Source organism: Rana temporaria, chromosome 13, assembly GCF_905171775.1.
Source record: "Rana temporaria chromosome 13, aRanTem1.1, whole genome shotgun sequence".
In the NCBI taxonomy this organism is placed as follows: Eukaryota; Metazoa; Chordata; class Amphibia; order Anura; family Ranidae; genus Rana; species Rana temporaria.
This window is the reverse complement of record NC_053501.1, coordinates 37,790,774-37,810,321: the sequence shown is the minus strand read 5'-3', so window position 1 is coordinate 37,810,321 and position 19,548 is coordinate 37,790,774. Positions and strand designations below refer to the sequence as shown.

Here is a 19,548-nt window from a genome sequence, read left to right as displayed (position 1 = left end):
GCGATTTTGCCTGCACATGCTGGCTCGCCAAAATATATGTACTGTGGCAGGTCAGCAAGAAGTACTAGAGGTCAACCGAAATGGGTTTTTCTCTGGCCGATGCCTATATTTAGGAAACGCGGCGGCCGTTTCCTAAACTTTGTTTAAACTTCAAGGGAATGAACTCCATGTATAGGAGTGCTCAGTTTAAAGTGGAGGTTCACCCAAAAAGTTAATTTTTAACAAAAATGTGTCAAAAGTGTCCGCCATAATGTCGCAGTACCCAAAAAAAAAAAAAAAAATACTAAAAATGCCATAACACTACCCCCTATTTTGTAAACGCTATAACTTTTGCGCAAACCAAACACTTATTGTGATTATTTTTTTTACGAAAAATACGTAGAAGAATACGTATCGGCCTAAACTGAGGGAAAAAAATGTTTTATATATTTTTGGGGGATATTTATTATAGCAAAAAAGTAAAAAAATATTCATTTTTTTCAAAATTGACGCTCTATTTTTGTTTATAGCGCAAAAACTAAAAACCGCAGAGGTGATCAAATACCACCAAAAGAAAGCTCTATTTGTGGGAAATAAAGGACGCCAATTTTGTTTGGGAGCCACGGCGCACGACCGCGCAAATGTCAGTTAAATCGAAGCAGTGCCAAATCGCAAAAAGTGCTCTGGTCTTTGACCAGCAATATGGTCCGGGGCTTAAGTGGTTAAGCAATAGCACTATACAATATATTACAATGTACAACAGGAAATAATACCGTTTCTGCCAGCACCGATTTGTATTTCTCACACTCGAGCTTCAGCAATGTATGGATTTCCTCTCCCTCCTTTAGCTTCTGCTCCATTGCCTAAAAAGAGAACGATTTTCTGTATCATCCGTATCTACATCTTGTATAAATGATACTAACCAGACTTCAAAGTACAGCAGCAGATATATAGAAAAACTACAAATATGTCATACAGTGTGGGAATAATCTGCGAGACCAACATCCAAGTCAGGCAGAACTTACCTTCACTTTCTCAGCTCCACCATTTTCATTTAAACAAACTCTAGCCAACTTCTCAAATTCCTGGATCCATTCGCCATGGTGCTAGGGGGAAGACAAAACATTCCTTCAATGACTGGAAAGGGTGCAAAATTATATTCAAAAATTCAGCCAGCGATAACAAGCATGTTGTTGGGTTTCACATTAGGAAAATTTCCCTTCACTTTCTGTCCTATAGATTGCCTTGTTTCTGTTCTGCTGGCAACTAAAATTATTGGTGCACACAGACAACTCCTCTCTAGCAAATAAGAACAATTTGGGCTGCAGTAATACTTCAATTCAGAACAGCCAAAAGATACACCTTTTAAGAGTTTAATAGTAATTTAGCTGTACTAACATTTCAGCCGGTCATACAAGAAGCGAAACTCGTCCAGTTCTATTGATCGCCTTGTGCACAACCAGCCTGTCATTTTTTTTCCTAAATGATTAGTGCAGTCAGCTATAGCAGGGCTCGACAAATCCCGGTCGCCAGGGCGACTAGAAATAGGGTCCTGGCGACTTGGCTTGGAAGGGGGGCAAAAAAATAAAATATATTATTTTATTTTTTTGTGAGCTGGCGCCATCTGGTGGTGAGCCGTTGGTATTACAAGTTATTACCACCAGATGTGTGAGCTGGCGACATCTGGTGGTGGCCGTTGGTATTACAAGTTAAGCATTACAAGTTAAACAGCAATTCTAATGTAATTTTTCACTATTTTTCACCATTTTCACTGCCATCTTCTTCCCTCTAATTAGAACCCCCAAACATTATATATTTTTTTTTCCTAACACCCTAGAGAATAAAATGGCGATCGTTGCAATACTTTCTGTCACGCCGTATTACGCATCGGTCTTACAAGCGCACTTTTTTGGGGAAAAAAATTACACTTTTTTAATAAAAAAAATAAGACAACAGTAAAGTTATCCCCATTTTTTTTAATACTATGAAAGATAATGTTACGCCGAGTAAATTCATATCCAACATGTCACGCTTCAAAATTGCGTCCCCTCGTGGAATGCCGACAAACTTTTACCCTTTAAAATCTTCATAGGCGACGTTTAAAAAAATCTACATGTTGCATGTTTTGAGTTACAGAGGAGGTCTAGAGCTAGAATTATTGCTCTCGCTGTACTAATCGCGGCGATGCCTCACATGTGTGGTTTGAACACCGTTTACATATGCGGGCGCTGCTCATGGATGCTCCCCACTGGCAGAACACAGTAACATTGCGGAAGGGATTCTGCGTTGATGGGGGAATCGAGAAATTGATATGACCTGTCTTAACCTGGATTTCTTACCAAACTGGAAGAAACAGACACATTTGGGAAGATTTTCTGCAGGATTTCTCGTGCTTCCATTTCCCCTGTGTGAAGGTTCTGCGGCTTCTCCTACAAGACGACAAAATGATCAGCCACCTGTTAGCATGCAGATAAAAGACTGAACGGTTCTGGACAGAGATGGGAGGAAACGCACTAATACACATGTTATGTTGCAGGGAGATGGGAAATTAAAATCAAAAACGACAGACAGAGTAAAATACATTTCACATGCAAATGAAGCCTCTAAAAGGATTTCTGTTTTTTTATTACATATTAAAAGTAAACCTGTTATTGAAGATATCCTTTGCTGACCTTGTTTACTAAAATGCTAGCTTCCTGGCTGTCATACTTACCTGCTGACCAGGGGCGGACTGACAACTCATGGGGCCCCCGGGCAATAAAAGATTATGGGGCCCCCGGGCAATAGAAGATTATGGGGCCCCCGGGCAATAGAAGATTATGGGGCCCCCCGGGCAATAGAAGATTATGGGGCCCCGGGCAATAGAAAATTATGGGGCCCCCGGGCAATAGAAGATTATGGGGCCCCCGGGCAATAGAAGATTATGGGGCCCCCGGGCAATAGAAGATTATGGGGCCCCCGGGCAATAGAAGATTATGGGGCCCCCGGGCAATAGAAGATTATGGGGCCCCCGGGCAATAGAAGATTATGGGGCCCCCGGGCAATAGAAGATTATGGGGCCCCCGGGCAATAGAAGATTATGGGGCCCCCGGGCAATAGAAGATTATGGGGCCCCCGGGCAATAGAAGATTATGGGGCCCCCGGGCAATAGAAGATTATGGGGCCCCCGGGCAATAGAAGATTATGGGGCCCCCCGGGCAAATAGAAGATTATGGGGCCCCCGGGCAATAGAAGATTATGGGGCCCCCGGGCTTACAGATGGCCACCACGCCAGGAGGCAGTGCAGAGGCGGGGCAGCTAAAATCTCAGGATTTTCACATCAAAAGCATGTCAGTTTCGGACATATCAGGGACAGATGTAAAAAAAAAAAAAAAAAAACATAGATTTTTACATACTGTCCCTGGTTTTAATGAGCCTTGCAACCCTGATGGGGCCCTTGGGCAGTGCCCGAGTGACTCAATGGTCAGTCCGCCCCTGCTGCTGACTTCAACATTCTGAACTGCGGATCCAGAAATCATGTGCAGATACGGATATACAACTATTTTCCTTCTTTATCTGCATAACTTGTGCATCTCAGTGAAGTACCGGGGTCAGAGGGTGAGTATAACAGCTGGAAACTAGCACTTTCAGACGGAGGCCAGGAAATAGTGCGCTTATTTCTCTTATAATAGGTTTACTTTATAAAACAAATCCATTCATTCTAGCACCCTAGATATAAGATGCAAGCAGTCAGTAGAAATCCTACAAAACGTATTCACAGCACACAGTATTTTTGTGATGTACCGGTAAGCACCATCACAATTGGGTAACGTAATCCATGAAACAGTCCAGGCCAACACAGTAAAGACAGAGAATGCCACCATTCAGCAGATGGGAGTTCAGAGAAAGGTGCAGCTGAGTCGGCATTAAAGCCCAACTCTGGGCATCATGCTCTCACACTCCTCCTCCCCCCCCCCCGCCGCGCCCCCCATTACTCGTGTTTCATACTTGCCTAGTCTGAAGACTTCAAGATAGCCACAGCACACAGCATTTGAAGGGTCCAATTCTCCACACTAGGCAGCACTCAATGCAGAGAGCATTGCCGAGGTGATGTACAATACAAGGTAAATGTAGAATGCCATAATAATGCCTCTCACTCACAGTATGTCCTCAGTCTTCTGAGTTAAGTGATGCTGGGCTTCATACAACACAGAGAACGGAGGACATCTTTTGGCGGAGAAGTGGACCATTCTCTTTAGCTAGTTATAAACTGATCTAAACAGCTTCTGCTTTAACTTTATAGGAAAAGAATAATAGGATTTTTGTAATCCATTTCTCTGAGTTCATGGACGGACACAGCAGCCTTTGACCTTAGGGTTATATCCGCTTCCTTCCAGGAGATCTCCTGGAAGGAAGCGGATATAACCCCAAGGTCAAAGGCTGCTGTGTCCGTCCATGAACGGAAGAGAAAAAGGTGATAGCTAAAGGAATCCATTACAGGGCCTTGAAAAGGTAATCATACCCCTTGAAATTTTACACATTTTGTCATGTTACATCCAAAAATGTAAATTTATTTTAGAGGTTTTATGTGATAGATCAACACAAAGTGAAACATAATTGTGAAGTGGAAGGAAAATGATGCATGGTTTTACAAATAAATATCTGAAAAATGTGCATTTGTATTCAGCCCACCAATTCGTAGAACCCCTTTCACTGCAATTACAGCTGCAAGTTTTTTTGGGGATGTCTCTACCAGCTTTGCAAACCTAGAGTGTGAAATGTTTGCCCATTTTTGCTCAAGCTCTGCCAGATTGGATGGAGAGCGTCTGTGAACAGCAATTTTCAAGTCTTGCCACAGATTCTCAATTGGATTTAGGTCTGGACTTTGACTGGGCCATTTTAACAAATGAATAGGATTTGACCTAACTATTCATTGCAGCTCTAGCTGTAGGTTTAGGCTCGCTGCCCTGCTGGAAGGGGAACCGTCGCTCCAGTCTCAAGTGTTTTGCAGACTAAAAGGTTTTTCTCTGATTGCGCTGTATTTGGCTGTAGATGGATATCTTCCCATCAACTCTGACCAGCTTCCCTGTCCCTGCTGAAGAAAAGCATCCCCCACAACATGATGCTGCCACCACCATGTTTCACAGTGGGGATGGTGTGTTTAGGGTGATGTGCAGTGTTCATTTTCCACCACACATAGCATTTTGCTTTTAAGCCGAAAAGTTACATTTTGGTCTCATCTGATCAGAGCACCTGCTTCCACATATTTGCTGTGTCCCCATATGGCTTCTTGCAAACATTACTTCTTGAGGCTTTCTTCTTGCCACTCTTCCATAAAGGCCACATTTAGTGGAGAGCACGACTAATAGTGTCCTGTGGACAGAATCTCCCACCTGATCTGTGGATTTCTGCAGCTCCTCCAGAGTTACCATAATTAATACTCTCCTTGCCCGGCCTGTCAGTTTAGGTGGACGGCCATGTCTTGGTAGGTTTGCAGTTGTGCCATACGCTTTCCATTTTTGGATTATAGATTAAACAGTGCTCCATGAGATGTTCAAAGCTTAGGATTTGTTTTATAACCTAACCCTGCTTTAAACTTTATCCCTGACCCGTCTGGTGTTTTTCTAGGCTTTCATGATGCGATTTGTTCACTAAGGTTCTCTAACAAACCTCCGAGGGCTTCACAGAACAGCTGTATTTATGCCGAGATTAAATTACACACAGGTGGATTTCATTACTAATTAGGTGACTTTTGAAAGCAATTTTAGATTTTAGTTAGGAGTATCAGAGTAAAGGGGGCTGAATACAAATGCACGCCACACTTTTCACATATTTATTTGTAAAAGAAAAAATTGAACACCATTTATAATTTTCCTTCCACTTGACAATTATGTGCCACTTTGTGTTGGTCTAAAATAAAATCCCAATAATATACATTTACGTTTTTGGTTCTAACAAAATGTCAATGAAAATGACAAAATGCTGCAGCATGAATATAGACGATCCAATAAAACAAGAATCTCGTCCTGACTTAAGGCTGCCGAACCGGAAATGATGGCGTGGCGTCAGCATGTAGGTTCCTCCCGACGTGTTTTCATGTTAGATTCATTTTTGCACTACTTTTAAATAGCACTATTGTGAATCATATTTTATTGTAGCACTTTGGGTTCATTTTGATTTACAAGATTTGTGGAATCACCTTGTGTTCAAGTCGCTGAGACTTTGGTGCACTCGCTTTAAAAAAAATTGATCACCAGATAAATTAAGGCAACCAGCAACTACAGGCAATCAATGTAGTCACCATTTGGCAGTGCTCACTGTATTTCTGACAAATAACGCTGGCTGTCAGAATAGAATAGAATAGCTACAGCGGGAGATTCATCTTTCCTCCTTTTTTTAAACGCAGATGGAGAAATCTGATAGATTTTCTCTGTCAGAACCCAGCCAACATAAATATATAAAAGCCTGCCTTTTCATGTTTCATAACAAAAAAACTATAAGCTCTATGCCCAGGAAGGCTCAGCACTTCAATGCCAAGGAGTGCCGTCCTGGAGTCTAGACTACCAGCAGGACAAATACTGCATCAAATATCAAATGCAAAGAAAAGACATTTTTTATTTCGTTAAGATGGCAGCTCCTGGTAACTGCTGGATGGGTTGGAGGAAGTCGATGCCGACAAAAATTACTACCATACATATATTTTATGCATGCTAAAAATCCACACTGCAAGTACTTAATCATTAACGTATTTTAGGTAGAGAGAGGATCAGCAAAGGCTGTGAGTAAAGAAAGTAATAAAAGCCATGGAATTCATTTATTTTTTTTTAATTTAGGGGTTGAGATATATTTTTTTTTCTGTCATTTTCATTTGTCCTTCTGTATGGCTATGAGCCCAACTAACAAGGACTTCAACAGTGGGTGCCACCAGTTTAAGTAAATCAGCACTTAAAGTGGAGTTCCACCCATAAATATAACATTACATTAGTAGTTTTAAAAAAAATGTCATTAATTCTTTACGAAATGTTTTAATTTTTTTTTTAGATGCCTTCAAAGTGTTGTTGCTAGGCAGAATAGTTAATCTTCCCACTTCCTGCACCTAGGTGCTTATTGCTTCCTAACCTACACCGCACAGACTCCTGGGAATGTAGTGGGTGTAACTTTCCAGGAGTCTGTGCACTCCCCAGTCTCATAGAATCATGTGACTTGGACAGCACAGGTGCTGAAACCTGATCTGACACTGCTTGTGCAGCACTGAGCATGTGCGAGATTTGCAAGGCTGAAATCCAGGAAGTCATACAGTCTGGCTTCATGATGCCCACACTTAAGATGGCCCCAGTCAATTTCTATTTTATAAAGTGTCTAAATGCTGTAACAACCTAACAAAACAGACCTTAGTTTACAGGCCAACTTTACTAGAATACATTAAGCTTGTGTATTACAGGGGTATTTATATTTAAAAAGTGAAATTGTGGCCGGAACTCTGCTTTAAGGGAGTGCCGATGTACTGCTTTTCAGCATTTCAGGCTCTTGACTTTTTCTTTCTGCCACAAGAGTATCTTTACATATGCTAAAACTGTCATTTTTACTTAAAACGTAACCCTATTCCCCAACTTAAGAGTACAATCAGGAGGGTATCACTTTTTTTTATAACCTAATGCAGTCAAAACTAGCTTTCACTAAAATGGGCACCACTATTAAAATGGGAACAGAAACAAACTATCCCTAACTGATAGTAGAAGGCCAAAGAGCTTATCATGAGTATAAACTATTGGGATATGGTCCAGAAGATACAGCCACGGTGCCATATGACCCCCTACACAGGGATCTTCAAACTACAGCCCTCCAGTTGTTCAGGAACTACAATTCCCATCATGCCTAGTAATGTCTGTGAAGGTCAGAGGTCTACAATGCCTCATGGGATGTGTAGTTCCACAACAGCTGAAGGGCCGTAGTTTGAGGATCCCTGCCCTACACGGTACATTTTTGGATTCTGGCAGCATTCTGGGAAACCTCTTACATGTTATGCGTTTGCCCAAGCTTAAGAATCTTCTGGAATGCAGTATTCGTCCTCCTTTCCGACATAACAGGCCGTATTACCAAACTTACTCCTAAGTCTTGTTATACTTTGCATGGGAATTGAAATATGCCCTTTGCCATTCATAACTGAAGGCTCTTTGAAGCTACTAATGAACAAGCACCTCTGGATAGCTACACAAGATACCCACTCCATTGTTCGGTTTGTGGTTTCCTAGAGACAGACTCCAACATTATTAGTATGATAAATGCACCAACACAAAGTAAGTGCCACTTATAGTTTAACCCGCAGCTACTGAAGAAGCCCCTGTGGGAGGGGTGAAACACACATGGCCGGGGTTAATCGGTGACGTCACTTCTGGCCTGTCGAGCGCACACCGCTTCAAGGTTAGGTGGGAAAGCAGCGTTCTACCTCCCCTTTCCGACTAGCAGGCTGTATTCCCAGACCACTTCTGCTCTGGCACTACTTTGAATTAGAATTGAAATATTTACCTTGCCAGAATTGTAGGCTCTTTGAAGCTACTAAATGAATACCTGCACATTATACCTGCTCTCATGGTTTGTCTTTCTAGAGACAGGGTCTCTAACATTATTAGTAAGATAATACAGCCAAAACAAAGTACGTACCAACAGCTTGTGCCAATGACCCTCCACCCAAACAAAATAAAAAATATTCTATTTTAAAGCACATACACACACACACACACACACACACACACACAAAGGGAATAAAATGAACAGAACAGCATGCCCATGGAACGAGACATAGAAATACAAAAAAATCTAGTGTCAAGAAAGAAGAGACAGAAAAAGTGCAGAGAAGACAAATAGTTACGATTAGAAACCGTTTTTTATTGTAGCCAATCACGGCTTTGCTGCATGTTAATCTCTGCTGTGATGTAGCAGTAAGGATACAAATGAAAAGTATCCACAACTTCATCACAGCAGTTAACACGTGTGCAACGGCTCCATCTGCTGGTTTAACCAAGTGTCTGGGTGGGAGGAGCTACATGCTGGTTCTGCCATGGTTGCAACAATTCTCATCAATAAAGCTGGATACTTAAAAGTTATAGAAGTATCTCAGCTGCCAAAAGTATTCACTACAGATAATGCAAAGCAAAAAATCATGCATAAAAACTACAAATTAAAAAACAAAAAAAATCAATAAAAAAGATAGATATATATATCTTGCCAACTCTGGCATTGCCTGCCCTGCTAAAAAAATAAAAAATAAATAAAAAATAGCTGGGATAAAATACATAGATGTTTCCATTATTCACTTGATTAATGCTCAGGCCCAGCCTAACTATCCTGTTGAGCCACAGATCTAAAACAAGTGAATGCTAATCATAAATCATAAATAGAGGCTGCAATCTTTCTAGTACTATATAAAGCTTCAGTAGGTGGCTGAAGTCAATTACACACAGTTCAGATCACGATAGGCCAGGTAAACCCCTAGATTTTAGCACTATTGCTGTGTGTTCTGGATAGTATTAGTACTTTTTGAATGATTTTTACTTCCTGCCTAAACATGTGAATTGTTTTTAAAAATGCAACTAGAAAGAGTGCCTTAAATTGTTTTGGTATCTACCCCTTATGAACCCCTCCACAATGTGGTAGAGGGAGAGGCAGAAACTATGAGCTCATCTGGTAAAAGACATGCAATTACATTAGCAAGGGAGCATGTTCAGCAAAGGTTATGGCTGAACTTGTACTTTTAAAGCGGAGGTTCACCGGTAAAATGCTCTTTTTTACCCTTAGATGTATGCTCATTTAGTCTAGGGAATCGGCTAGTTGTGTTAAAATCCGAGCATTACTTACCGTTGTTAGAGGGCGATCTTCTCCACCACTTCGTGTATGGGCTGCGGGACTGGGCGTTCCTTCTTTGATTGACAGGCTTCCGACGGTCGCATCCATCGCGTCGCGATTTTCCGAAAGTAGCCGAACGTCGGTGCGCAGGCGCAGTATAGAGCCGCACCGACGTTCGGCTTCTTTCGGCGACTCGTGATGCGATGGATGCGATCGTCGGAAGCCTGTCGGAAGACTGTCAATCAAGAAGGAACGCCACTTCCCGAAGACCATACCCGGGAGTGGCGGAGAAGATCGCCCTCTACAACGGTAAGTAATGCTGGATTTTACAACAACTAGCCGATTCCCCTAGACTAAATGAGCAATGCCATCTAAGGGTATCAAAGGGTAAAAAAACATTTATGGGAGAACCCCCTCTTTTAATGTGTAAAATGTATCCATCTTGGGGGGGGGGGGGGGGTAGCTGTTGGTCCTAGCGATTTTAAAATAGTTCTCAGTCAATAGCCCTTAGCAATCTTAGCTAAAAAAAAAGTATATAAAAATAGTAAAAAAATAAAAATAAAATAAAAAAGACACCAAATGCCATAATTTTCCCAAAAAAAGGCAATTGTCCTTGTTGATCATTGGCAACATTTCAATAAATTTGAGATTTTTTTTTTCAGGATTCAAAAACTATAAGGGCCCTTTCACACGGGGCGGATCAGATCCTCCATAAAATCCCTGCTGAGCCGTCGGCTGACAGGGCGGTCCCCGCACACTGTGAAGGGACCGCCCTGTCTTTCCTCCGCTCTCCCCTATGGGGGGATCGGATGAACAGGGACCATATTGTCCGTGTTCACCCGATCCGATAGACGGAAGAAAAATAGGATTTTCTTCCGTCCGAAAAATCTGAGTTTTGCGGAGGCGGGTGATTACGGGTGTCAGCGGATGGTCATCCGCTGACACCCGCAATCACATAGGGACCAATGTATGTCCCGTTTTCATCCGCAACGGATGGATGAAAAAGCGGACATACGGTCCGCACATGTGAAAGGGGCCTAATGCAAAAATCTGTATTAAAACTGTTGCAATTGTCACTCTTGGCAGTATCAGCATGTCTCTGTCCCACATATAAGAGACCAGGTTAAGCACCAGAGTAACCGTACACTATACAATCTGAGCTATGTCCCCACCAGTAGCATTACAACCTTGGCGGCCTTGTTGACTCTCTCTTGTAGCATTTTTTCAGTTGATGCCAATGCCTCCATTGCTTTCCAGTTTTTCTCCCGAAGGTCCTAATTGTTTTTAGAAAAAGTTATTTCAGCGACCCATAAACTACAATTATTTCATGTGTCATTTGGTCATTTTCATTCTAAAAGGCAACTTACTGGAAAGAGGCCTCTTAACATTACCAGCTGCCCGAAAACTAGACTCTACCAATCTTACCAGCAGATACACTGGATGTAGTTTTACACGGCAGCGACTATAATGATCAACCAATGCTCAGCGTATTGTAGCAACAAAAGTAAATGCCAATGTTCTGTTGGAATTTGAAACGCTACTATTGGGGCTCTGCTGCCAACCTTTACCAGAGGGATTGACTGTAGAAGAAAGGTTCACAGATGGACAGAGCAGAAACCAACCCACCAAAGAGAGAAACAAAAATAATCACATTTTTTTTTAACAAACGACACAGTCCAGAGCACATTTTTATCAGTGGGGCTTGTCCATGAAGGCTGCATTCACACCTGAACGCAGCGTATTGTACCGCGATTTGCCGCGACAAAACGCTGCGTTTTTTACCGCGGTTTTCCCTGGGGGGTGATTTACACATTGTCGGCTATGGCCGAACGCCGAAGCCGCCTGAAAAAAAGGGTCAGGGACTTGTTTTGAGCTTCAGGCGTACGGCGTTTGGCGTGGAGATGTGAACCATCTCCATACCTGATAATGTTAAATCACCCCTCCAGCGTATTTCAGGCTGCAATAGCGTCGGGCGTAAAAACGCCTAGGTGTGAATGGAGCTGAAAACTTAAAGTATGATAAAGCTCATCAGTTTCATGCTTCAAAGTAGGAGGTGGGTGGACACGGGAGCCAAAACTTAAGATGGCAGCAAAAGAGAAGCAATGAGCGAACATATTAAAATAAGGGCGAGTCCATACAAAAAGTGATATTTTAGTTAGAAGTGGAGTATGCTAAACGAAATCTGCACCTGAAATTTTGAGCGTCCCTCCCCACTTGTGTGTACCCAACTCTTCCTGTTGTATTCTACATAGGAGTGTCCAACATGTGGCCCAACACAAAATTGTACATTAATTCAAAACGTTGATTTTTTTTTTTTTTTGGAATGCGTTGGAAGAAAAATTTGACAGTGTCCATTTACTGAAGTTTTATAAGAAAAATCTCCTACTCTTCACAATCACGCCTTATTCATCAGTTTTTGGCAGCACCTAGATTTGTGAGCAACTATTTTCAAGGATGAAGCACACAAAAGGGCAAAATTAGAACCAAAATATCTGATGAGCACCTTGAGAATACATTGATAAATCGCTACTACATCCATCAAATCAGATATTGACGCGTTAGTTTATCAAAAACCGTCTCAAATATCGCACTCATTTTAGGCTGCCCTCTTAGTTTAATAAAAAATATTTAAAAAAAAATATTACCCAGATAGGAACAGTGGGCCAGTTTCCTAAACGAGATACGACGTTGTATCTCCGAGTTGCACGGTCGTATCTATGCGCCTGATTCTTAGAATCAGTTACGCATAGATTTCCCGTAGATCCGACTGGCGTAACGGTGTTACACCATCGTATCGTAAATGCATATTTACGCTGGCCGCTAGTATGCAAATTAGCTAGATGCGCGAATTCACGAACGTACACCCGGCCGACGCAGTACATTTATGTTAGGCTTTTCCCGGCGTAGAGTTACACCTGCTATATGGTGGCGTAAGTGCGGCGTACCATTTGACAGGTAAGGATACATGAAGGAGGCGTGTATATCCTTATAGATAACCACTATGGCAGTAGTTTTAAAAGGATGAGAGGGGTTTACATCCACTTTAAATTTGTGATCTGCCCATCAGCTATCTTTGTTGTTGGTGTATTTTATGTGTGGCCCAATACAATTCCTCTTTCAATGTGGCCTAGGAAGGTCAAAAGGTTGGACACTCCAGGTATTGAATAAACAAAAATCCAACAGAGAAAGTTGGAGGCCCTCATTACAGGCCGCCGATATGTTGCCCAGAATCACTAGACCGCCCAAGGGAAGAAGAAATGGTGAGGTGATCCGAGGTGGCACCTCCCAATAACTGAAACATCAATTTTAGATGGACTGACCTTTTAAGCAACTGGAATGAGTGTTCTATGCATCCAGTAAATAGCGAGGGAACCCAAGGGGAAGAAAACCAATGTTTGTTATGGGCACAGATAAGATAGCTAGCGAATGCTGTATGATTTTGACAACATTGGTTTTCTTCTGAACAGTCCACTCAAACGTAATGACTGGATGTGATGCTTGGAAGCATCTCTCTTTCCGATGGTCGAGGTACAATTATCTGGTGTGTGATATGTATACAAAAACGTGGCATAAAAATCTCATTTGGAGCACCACTTACACCTGTCAAGTTAGAAATGGGAACCAAAACACAACATCCCCATGAGTGCCTTAAAAATACACAAATGTCATTATTCTGTATAAAGTCAATAAGTGTATTGATCTTTTGGTTTAAAAAGAAACAAGCTCAGATAGTTGGGGATGCATATGGAGCTTCACCGTTACGTTAGAAAAAGGCAGCAAATGAAGCAAAAAATAAGGCAAACCAGCAGGATGGGATCAAATGCAGAGGTAAAAATAGTAAAAACACAGAGCTGTAAAGAAAATCTGCAGTAGCCATACTGTATTTCAACGATGTATGCAACCATGAATGGTTTCCTTGTATTCACCTCCAGCAGCCAGTACTTTACAAGGCTTCAAGTGGAACTCCAGACACAAGGTTTTATTTATTTTGAATAGTGGACAAGCATTAGTAGGGTTGTCCCGATACCAGTATCGGTATCGGGACCGGTACCGAGTATTTGCGGGAGTACTTGTACTCCCGCAAATACCCCCGATGCCTAAATAGAACACAACCCCCCCCCCCCCCCCCCGCCGTATATTGCAAATCCGCCGCTGCCGCGTTAATCACCGTGCGGCGAACATTACAGGCACCTTTAGTTTGAATAGCTGTTTTGCCCGCCGCGCTGTATATAGGACGGATCTGTCCAATCCCGAGCAAGGGGGAGTGTCCTTTACACGGCGTGGCAGGGAAAACAGCTATTCAAACGAAAGCTGCCTGTAATAGTCGCCGCACGGTGATTAACGCGGCGGCGGCATCATCATTAGGTATGGGGGACATGGCTGCATATATGTGGGGGGACATGGCTGCATATATGTGGGGGGACATGGCTGCATATATGTGGGGGGACATGGCTGCATATATGTGGGGGGACATGGCTGCATATATGTGGGGGGACATGGCTGCATATATGTGGGGGGACATGGCTGCATATATGTGGGGGACATGGCTGCATATATGTGGGGGACATGGCTGCATATGTGTGGGGACATGGCTGCATATGTTTGGGGACATGGCTGCATTTGTGGGGGGGACATGGCTGCATTTGGGGACACATTTAAAAAAAAGTATCGGCATTGGCGAGTACATAAAAAAAGTATCGGTACTTGTACTCGGTCCTAAAAAAGTGGCATCGGGACAACCCTAAGCATTAGAACCACTGTCAAGATTTTACTGCTGCAGAGATTTAAGCCTAGTACACTCGGTCTGAATGTTGGGCGACATTGGCCATTTCAATAAAAACCGTCCAACATTCAGCCCGTGTGTATGGAAGCTGGTCCAACAGAAGACGGCTTTTGTCGGATGTCCATGCTGGAAAACCAGGAGCCGACCAGCACTTTTCGCCAATGGGTTTATAAACACTTTAAAGTCTAGTACACACTGGCCAAATGTAGGGTGGCATGGTCCAGTTCAACCCACAATGGTCGTCATTCAGCCCACGTGTATGGAAGCTGGTCCGACAGAAGCCAGCTGTTCAGCTGGCTTCAGTCTAAGGGTCCAGACCAAAAAAGGTCTGCCCACTGTCTCCCGATCAGTGCTCTAAACCAATGGCCGAGAGCACTGACCGGAATGTATTGGCGGGGGGGGGGGGCATGGTTCGGAGCTGTGACCGTAGCTGTCAGTTTTTTTTTCCTCAACCCACAGGGTTGAATAAAAAAAAAAAAATTGTGGTCTGTACCCGGCTTTACCCTCACTTCTTGAAAATGTATTGTATAAGTGAGGTAGAGCTGGGACCTCGCCAGTAATAGGTCTATAGCAGCTCAAGCCTAGGAGAGAGTCGTGGAAATGGTCCCTTCAAACGTTGAAGAGTCACAAACCCTCGTTCATTTTTTACTGTCCGGTCAGCATTTCTCATCCACAGTCACAATTCTATCAGTAAAAATAAACAGATTCCAACACTTCCACACTTTACTCAGAACTGAAAACAAATGCCCAGAGTTCTACCTTGAAGAAAAATAAAAAGTAATTAAAATGCACGCTGTGGAGGGAATAAAAAACGCCATACATTTTTTGAGGTACTCACATTATTCTTCTTCCTTTGTTGCTCTACTGCAGCTTTTTGAGATTCCACCTCCCTTAACAGTTCTGTTATATATCTGTCTTTTTCTACAAGTCTAAAAGCACAAACATAAAATTAGACACAATCAAATACTCAAGCATTCCGCTATTAATATGGAGTTCGTACTTCATTTTTAGCCCTCGTTCACTTTGGAGTGACTCGTCATGCGATTTGAAATGTTGCATCCTATTGTCGGCAATGGCCATGTTCAAACCAATGTGATGACAACTTTGCACCGCTGCATCACTTTGAGAAAGCACTTCCTGCGCTACTTTTGGCGATTTTGGGTGCGACTTGCATAGTTGCACTGACATGCGGCTTTGAAAGCATGCAATTGTTAGACGAAGTCGCAAAATTTCAAAGCCGCATTTAACGTGAAAGAGGTCTTATTGTACTGTTCACTAAGGGGCTGGCTTTCGGGGAACAGCGTTATGTGCTGCTTGTGGGACTCTAGTTGGACTACTTGAGTCGAGCTGCTGTACACCTTTTTCTCATGGGACGGTGTGACCTCACTCATACGGGAGAAGCAGGCACAATTTGGTCCAGCTGCCTAAAGGGAGGGTAGTAAAACCATGGCTCAACCACCTATTTTTTTAACCTCCCCCCCTGCCACTACCACCACTATCGGAAAGTAAGCCTTTAATTTTAGAGTGATAAAAAAAATGCAATACTTACCCGCTCTGTGCAGCAGTTTTGCACACAGCAGCCCCAATTCCTCTTCTTCTCGGGTCCCCTGCCGGTGCTCCTGGTCCCTCCCTCCTGCTCCCAGAGCAAGCAGCTTGCAATGGGGGTACACAAGAGCAGAAGCGCTCCCAAACTCCTGCTATACGTGTCCATTCACAAACACAGCCGCGGCTTGGACCCAGCCCCGTCTCTCTCCTCATTGGCTCACTGGCTGTGATTGCCATTGGCTCCCACTGCTGTCTCAGCCAATGAGGAGGGAGAGACACAGCAGAGCCAAGGCTTCCGTGCACAGTGCTGGAGAAAGATCAGGCTCAGGTATGTATTGGGGGGCTGCTGCAAATAGAAGATTTTTTTACCTTCATGCTTGGAATGTATGAAGGTAAAAAACCTTGAGTCTTTACAACTACTTGGCGAGCAAACTCAAAAATAACCCAGAAAGTATAATTTATGAAAACAACACAGTTTAACCTCAAAACAAGCTATTTTAAGACCCGGTTCACACTGGGGCGACTCGTCAGGCGACGCAGCCGCCTGACAAGTCGCGTCCCATTCTAGTGAATAGAACCATTCTAATAGGAGCGACCCAAGTCGCTCCGACTTAGAAAAAGGTTCTTGTACTACTTCGGGGGGCGACCTGCATGGACTTTTATACAGAAGTCATTTTGCAAGTCGCCTTAGATATCGTCTTCATGTCGCCTGGCCGAGTCGCCCGGCCGAGTCGCCCCCGAAGTCGTGCCGCCCCAGTGTGAACCGGCTCTAACTGTTTCAAATATTTATATACACATTTTTAACAGTGGTCAGTTACTTGGCTCATATTACTCCAGCTTCGAAGTAATAAAATATGAAGGAATCAAAGAGAAAATGGGCACACAGAGCGCTTTGGCAAAACACAGTTATCTTCTGCATAAAAAACTAAACAAATTCTATGCTTCCAACAATCGCCCTGTCCCTCTTTAGTCAATGGAATTACACAGGAATTCCATTAAAATTACAAAGTACATTTAACTAATCAGAATGCTTTTAAATAATAAACTTACGCTTTTAACAGCTCTTCACTTTGAGCAACTGATGAAACCTGAAATGGAAAGACATTGGGTAATGACAACATTGTAGTCTATGGCAAGAAATTGTGCATGGATAAGCCAGTCCTACATGGTGCTAGAGGGCCTAAAATTAGGTTGGTGGAAGGCTATTACTACTGTCTATAGTAGCAAACTTTAAAGGGTTGCACCCTGATCCCTTTGTCATCATTTTTATACATTTTACTCTTCCAAATATGTTGGACCGTTATGTATATCACATTGCATACCCAACTAAAGGTCTTCAGAACCAAAAAGTTATGTGTCCGTTCTGTGACATCAGAAGTCTGCTGATTTAAGTTCATGGAAATAACCTTTTAACCACTTGCCGACCGCTCACGACAATATACTTCGGAAGAATGGCACGGGAAGGCAGAGTAACATACACACACCAACCAACACCCCCACCCCAGTGCCCGAGGCGGTCGGCATCGCTACAGGAGCGATCCGTCCTGAGAGCGAGGCGACCGATTCATGCCCCCCTCCCGATCGCTCCTGACTAATGAGATGCTTCATCACACCTCGTGCTTCATTTTCATTCAGGAGCCGAGGACATCTAAAAGTGAGTTGCACAAAACTACACTAACACCAGTACACATAGGCACACAAATCACCCCCCCCCCCCAGTTAACCCCTGCAGCCCCTGTCACAGTGACACCAATAGCAGTTTTCTACTGATCACTGCATTTGGTGCAATTTTTTTATATAATTGTTTAAAACCTGAAATAGTAACTGCCTATTCTGCTGTACAAAAGATTTAAAGCAGCACTGGAAAAGTACATCTGGGAGTGAGACTATGCCTTGTTTTAGGCAGTCTTAGAGAAAATTATTTGATGAATTAGTACTACCTGAATAAGAACCGGAGAGCACATAACCGTAATTATATGTATGCTCAACTTCGCCATTCCTTTGGAAAAGGGAATCCAGAGGTAGCAAGAGAACATTTACTTTATCCTCAAGTAATGCCAGAGAATGTACGGACAACAATAACCCTGGAGTAAGGATGAGGAATTTGGTGTCATTTGTGACTGTAAAAAGTGTTAGGGCAATTAGTGGTTCCCCAGACGAGGTCATTATTTGACGAAACGTACGTCGGGTAAGGAGACGTTCTGACGTGTGGCGTTACGGTCCATGAGGATGGGCATTCGTGGAAGCCGGCCGGCTCATCTTTTAGACTTTCTTGAATTACATTTTTGTAAGTGCATTTTTTATATTAAATTCAATATATTTTTTACGGTACATCACTATTGTGGATTCATTTTTTCCGGTGGTTTTACTGTTGCTGTGGAAACTGGGAGAGCCCTGAGCCTGTAAGGTTGGAGACAGTTCCGGTTTAAAGGCCCTGGCTGGGGTACAGCCACAAGCTTATCTGTCTGGTAAGCGTGTAATTTATATGGTGCTCCCCATCGGTGGGAGTTTGGTTAAAAGCATCGCAATTCTCAGTTAAAGCAACGCAGTGCCGTATTGCAAAAAAAATGGCCTGGTCATTAAGGGGGGGAAATCCTTCCTATTCTTAAGTGGTTAATGTAGTATGATAATAAAAAAAATAAAAAAAACTTTACTTTATCACAGCAAATAACATTAAACAAAAATTGTCTGCATCTGCCAAAATAATACAGGCTACTTTAATACTGTCTAGTGGCCTCTACATAGCAATGCTTCATATAAACTGTGAAAAGAATAGATCACCTGCCCTATTGTGAAACATATCTTTGTATTGTCCATATGCTATGCCTTACAAACCTGTTGTAACTGTTGATCGTGTTTTTTTTTGCAGTTCATTGGCCTGAATTTTCAGAATTTCATTTTCTTTTTTCAGACCCTGTCAAAGAACATAAAGATAAAACAATGAAGAAGTGGCCAGGGGTGACACACAATGAATGACTAACTCCTGCGGATCTGTCACATTACCTTTAGTTCCTGAGTTGTGCCTGCGATGCTCTTCTCTCTCTCCAGTATTGTTGCCTCAATGTCCTTTATTTTTTGCTCCTGCTGCTCCACTCTGCACAATATTTAACAGAAAACGTAAGAATATTTTTGTGTATTTCATACTAATGCATCCATCTCTGCAATTCAGATGAGCAAAGAGAAAGGAAGGAAGGAACTAAAACTCTAAGGCCCCTTTCACACGGGGCGGATCAGTAATGATCCACACGGTGAACCTCCGCTTGCTCAGCGGGGATCGCTCTGTTGATCCCCGCTGAGCCAGCGGATGACAGGGCGGTCCCCGCACACTGTGCAGGATCGTCCTGTCTTCTCTCCACTCTCCCCTATGGGGGGGATCGGATGAACACGGACCGTCTGTCCGTGTTCACCCGATCCGATCT

At 42.9% G+C, this 19,548-nt stretch overlaps 1 protein-coding gene and 1 non-coding gene across 4 annotated transcripts in view; both read right to left on the bottom strand.

The window, feature by feature from the left end:
* The window catches only part of LOC120920937 (kinectin-like), a 41,557-nt gene extending 22,334 nt beyond the window's left edge, over positions 1–19,223 (bottom strand). For 2 of the 3 annotated variants that reach the window (XM_040333394.1, XM_040333395.1), the window contains exons 1-8: positions 19,133–19,223; positions 18,965–19,043; positions 17,180–17,217; positions 15,423–15,513; positions 10,989–11,075; positions 2,319–2,408; positions 1,005–1,085; positions 753–842 (exon numbers count right to left, since the gene is read on the bottom strand). In XM_040333394.1, coding sequence (XP_040189328.1) covers positions 753–842; positions 1,005–1,085; positions 2,319–2,408; positions 10,989–11,075; positions 15,423–15,513; positions 17,180–17,217; positions 18,965–19,003 — 516 coding nt within the window. In that variant the 5' untranslated portion in view covers positions 19,004–19,043; positions 19,133–19,223. The remainder of the gene's footprint in view (positions 1–752; positions 843–1,004; positions 1,086–2,318; positions 2,409–10,988; positions 11,076–15,422; positions 15,514–17,179; positions 17,218–18,964; positions 19,044–19,132) is intronic. The other variant, XM_040333396.1, reaches the window with a different exon arrangement.
* LOC120921477 lies at positions 18,105–18,233 on the bottom strand. The gene has a single exon (XR_005744896.1). It is a non-coding gene; the product is annotated as a small nucleolar RNA SNORA49 (small nucleolar RNA).
* Positions 19,224–19,548: the final 325 nt, after the last annotated feature.